This window comes from Corvus brachyrhynchos, unplaced genomic scaffold (genome assembly GCF_000691975.1).
Source record: "Corvus brachyrhynchos isolate BGI_N302 unplaced genomic scaffold, ASM69197v1 scaffold479, whole genome shotgun sequence".
Classification (NCBI taxonomy): domain Eukaryota; kingdom Metazoa; phylum Chordata; class Aves; order Passeriformes; family Corvidae; genus Corvus; species Corvus brachyrhynchos.
In genome coordinates this window covers 42643-46093 of record NW_008240089.1, presented here as the reverse complement: position 1 = coordinate 46093, position 3451 = coordinate 42643, and the positions used below count along the sequence as shown (strand labels likewise).

General features: G+C 64.7%; 1 protein-coding gene across 1 annotated transcript; it reads right to left on the bottom strand.

Annotated features, from left to right (window-relative positions):
- Positions 1-217: 217 nt before the first annotated feature.
- Positions 218-3375, bottom strand: TMEM98 (transmembrane protein 98). The gene is made up of 6 exons (XM_008641663.2): positions 3287-3375; positions 2012-2198; positions 1431-1562; positions 1146-1179; positions 726-841; positions 218-281 (listed from the first exon to the last, which is right to left on the bottom strand). Exons 2-6 carry the CDS (start codon positions 2140-2142, stop codon positions 218-220), a joined length of 477 nt encoding a protein of 158 aa, XP_008639885.1. The 5' UTR covers positions 2143-2198; positions 3287-3375.
- Positions 3376-3451: the final 76 nt, after the last annotated feature.

Genomic DNA, 3451 nt, shown 5'->3' with positions numbered 1-3451 from the left:
GTGGGGTTGTTGGGGTGTCTGGGCAGGGCCAGGGGCTGGGATGATCCTGGGGGGCCCTCCCAGCCTGGAATATTCTGGGATATTCCATGATCTGCTCACACCAAGGGGCCTCCCCGCCCTGCTGGAGGTGTCCCCAGAGGTGTGGTATGGGATGGGGAGGGTGTCCCCACCTACAGGTATCCCCCCACCCAGGAGTGTCCCTGTCCTTTCGTCCCTGTCACCTCGCATCCAGCAGTTTGGGGTCCAGCGGGGGGTACATGGATCTCACCACATCGTCCACCCTGTGGTGGGGACAGTGTTAACCCCAAGGGACACTGCGGTGACACCTCCAGCACACCCACCCTGAGCCTCAAGAGGCCTCTTGGAGCCCTGGGACCCCCCCAGAGCCCCAGGACCCCCCTGAGCCCCAGGAACTTCCCAGAGCCCCAGGACCCCCCTGAGCCCCAGGAACTTCCCAGAGCCCCAGGACTCCTCCCAGAGTCCCTGGACCTCCCTACAGTCCCCAGGTTTCCCTCCAGAGTCCCCAGGGTTCCCTCCAGTGCCTCAGGACCCCCCCAGTGCCCTGGGACATCCCCAGAGCCCCCATGACCCCTCCAGACCCACCCTGTCCCAAAGCCCTGGGGACCCTCCAGAGCCCTGGAATTTTCCCCCCAGTCCCTGGGGACACCCCAGAGCCACGGGACCCCAGCCGAGGGCCCTGGGACCCCCCAGAAGTCCCCTGTCACCTGGGGCTGATGCGCTTGGCCACCACGATGATGTCACCCAGGCTGGCCGGGGACTTCACGCGTGCGCCCGAGCCCATGGTCATGGCCACCAACTTCTCTGTCAGTGTGTGACAGATCTGGGGGACAGCAGTGGGCACTCAGTGCCACCATCACCACCAGTGCCACAAGTGCCACCTACCATCAGCACCAGTGCCACCAGTAGCAGCAATGTCTCCCCTGCCACCATTACCACAAGTGCCACCCACTGTTGACACCAATGTCACTACTGCCACTAGCGTCACTGGTAGCACCACTGCCACCATTGCCACCAGTGCCACCATTGCCACCAGCTCTACCAGTACCACCAGTGCTGCCATTGCCACCAGAGTCACCGGTACCACCAGTGTCACCACTGCCACCAGTGGCCACGCCCTGACTCACCTTCAGGATGGCGATGCAGTGGGACACCAGACCCCTGTGGAGAGGGAGTACGGTGTGAATCCGGCTGTGTCCCCCCTGCTCTGTCCTTGTCCCCTGCGTGTCCCCCCTCTCCTGCCAGCCCACACCCCGTGTCCCCCAGACCAGTGGGGATATTCCCACCCCAAGACTATCTTGAGGACCATCCCCACGGCTTGGTGACCTCCAAATCCATCCCCTGCATCCCATGATGGGGGGCTGGCACTGCACAGGGGTCCCCAGCAGTGGGGGGACATGGGGGACACTCACGAGGCATCTTCGACCCAGTCCTCATTCTCCAGGATGGCCTCAATGTGGGGGTTGGTGATGACCACATCGTCCAGCTCCAGCTCTGAGGGCTCCGACGGCGTCTCCGCGGTCCCCATCAGGTCCACGATGGGTCTGTCAGGGACATGGGGGACATCCCACCAAGCGCCACCTCCTCAGGCTGCCCACAGCCCCCATGGCCTTGATGATGGTGGACATATCCCCAGCTTCATCCCCCTGGTGATGGTGGACGTGTCCCCATCTTTGTCCCCCTGGTGATGTGGCTGTGCCCCAAACTTCTTCCCTCTGATGATGCTGGACATGTCCCCTGCATCATCCCCCTTGTCACAGTGGATATGTCCCCATCTTTGTTCCCTGGATGATGTTGGACACATCCCCAACTTCATCCCTTTGATGATGGCGGGTGTGTCCCCATCTCTGTCCCCCTGATGACTGTGGACACGTCCCCCACATTGTCCCCTTGATGATGCTGGACATATCCCCACCACTGTCCCCGGCCCACGGGGGTTGGGGTCCCTCCCTGGTGGGGACAGAGACACTGCCAGCCCCGCGGGGTCACTCACTTGGTGTCATAGTGGTGGCGCAGGTCCTTGGGGTGACAGTAGCGCTGCCTGCACACCACCACCAGCGCCACGAAGGACGCCAGGAAGATGGTGGCCAGCACCCCGATGGCCACGATGACTACGGTCTCCATGGCTGGTCCCCACCGCAGGGGCTCAGGCGTCCGGTGCCATCACAGCGCACTGGGGGCTGAGGTGACAGGGGGACCGGGGGGGTTGGAACTCCACAGATGTTCTCCTCTCCCTCCCGCACCCCAAAACACCCGGCCAGGACCTGGTGTCATCCCCAGATGGATCCCTGTCCCCGGGGGCTTTCTAGAGGCAGTGTCACCTGGGCGATGGGGTCACTCTGGGTGTGGGGTGCAGCAGGATTTGGGGGGCTATGGGGACATGGGGACAGGGGCTGGGGTCAGGAGAGCAAGGCCTGGGCCACAGTGGGGTGTGGGGACACCCAGAGTGTGACCTTCTGGGGACCCCCACCCACAGCCCTCTCCCTGTGGGAACATGGAGACCCCCAGAGCCTGACCCTGATGGGACCCCCCGAGCCTTTCCCTATGGGGCCATGGGGAGCCCAGAGACTGATCCCTATAGAGAGCCCAGAGTCCCTGTCCCTGTGGGACCACAGGGACCCCCAGAGCCCTGTCGCTAAGGGGCCGTGGGGACTCTCAGAGCCTGGTCCCTAGGAAGACCCCCCAGTTCTGATTCCTATGAGGCCATGTGGACCCCCAGAACCCCGTTTCTATGGGGACCCCCAGAGCCCTGTCCCTATGGGACCATGGGGACCCCCACTACCTGGTCCCTACGGTGCCCCTATTCCAATCCCTGTGGGGTTATGGGGACCTCCAAAGCCCCATCTTTATGGGAGCCCTCAGTCCCAATCCCGATGGGGCCATAGGGACCCCCTGATCCTGATCCCAATGGGGCCATGGGGACCCCCAGAATTCTGTCCCCATGGGATCACGGTGACCCCCAATGCCTGGTCCCTAAGGAGTCCCCCTATTCCTATGGGGTCAAGGGGACCTCCAGAGCCCACTTTCCGTGGGGACCCCCCAAATCTGATCCCAGTTGGGCCATGGGGACCCCCCAAGACCCCCCTGCTGCAGCAGCAGGGCCTGTGTGTCCCGTCCCCACGGACAGCAGGACACCGGCCATACCAGACCCAGGGGGCCCCACGGCCCCACATGGACGGACTGGGGATCCCCGTGGGGTCCCCACCCTGCGGGGGGACCCCCCTCTGCCCATCCCGCGGGCCGGGGGCTCCATCCCTGCCCTCCCTACCTGCTGCGGCCGGGAGGCAGCGCCGGGCGGGACACGGGGACACGCGGGGACGGTGCCACTTCCGTGCCGGGTGTGCAAACACGGCCAGCGCCGACCTTTGCCCCCTGACTCACACCCGGGCCCCCCACAAAGGGGGGGGGCAGGAGGGGGCCCCCCCACCCCCCC

Coding starts and splice junctions, on each gene's coding strand:
- TMEM98 (XM_008641663.2), bottom strand. CDS start 2,142: ATGGAGACCGTAGTCATCGTGGCCATCGGGGTGCTGGCCACCATCTTC. Junction 1,180..1,430: donor GACTGGGTCGAAGATGCCTC/GTGAGTGTCCCC, acceptor CCCTCTCCACAG/GGGTCTGGTGTCCCACTGCA. Junction 282..725: donor GCCAAGCGCATCAGCCCCAG/GTGACAGGGGAC, acceptor TCCCCACCACAG/GGTGGACGATGTGGTGAGAT.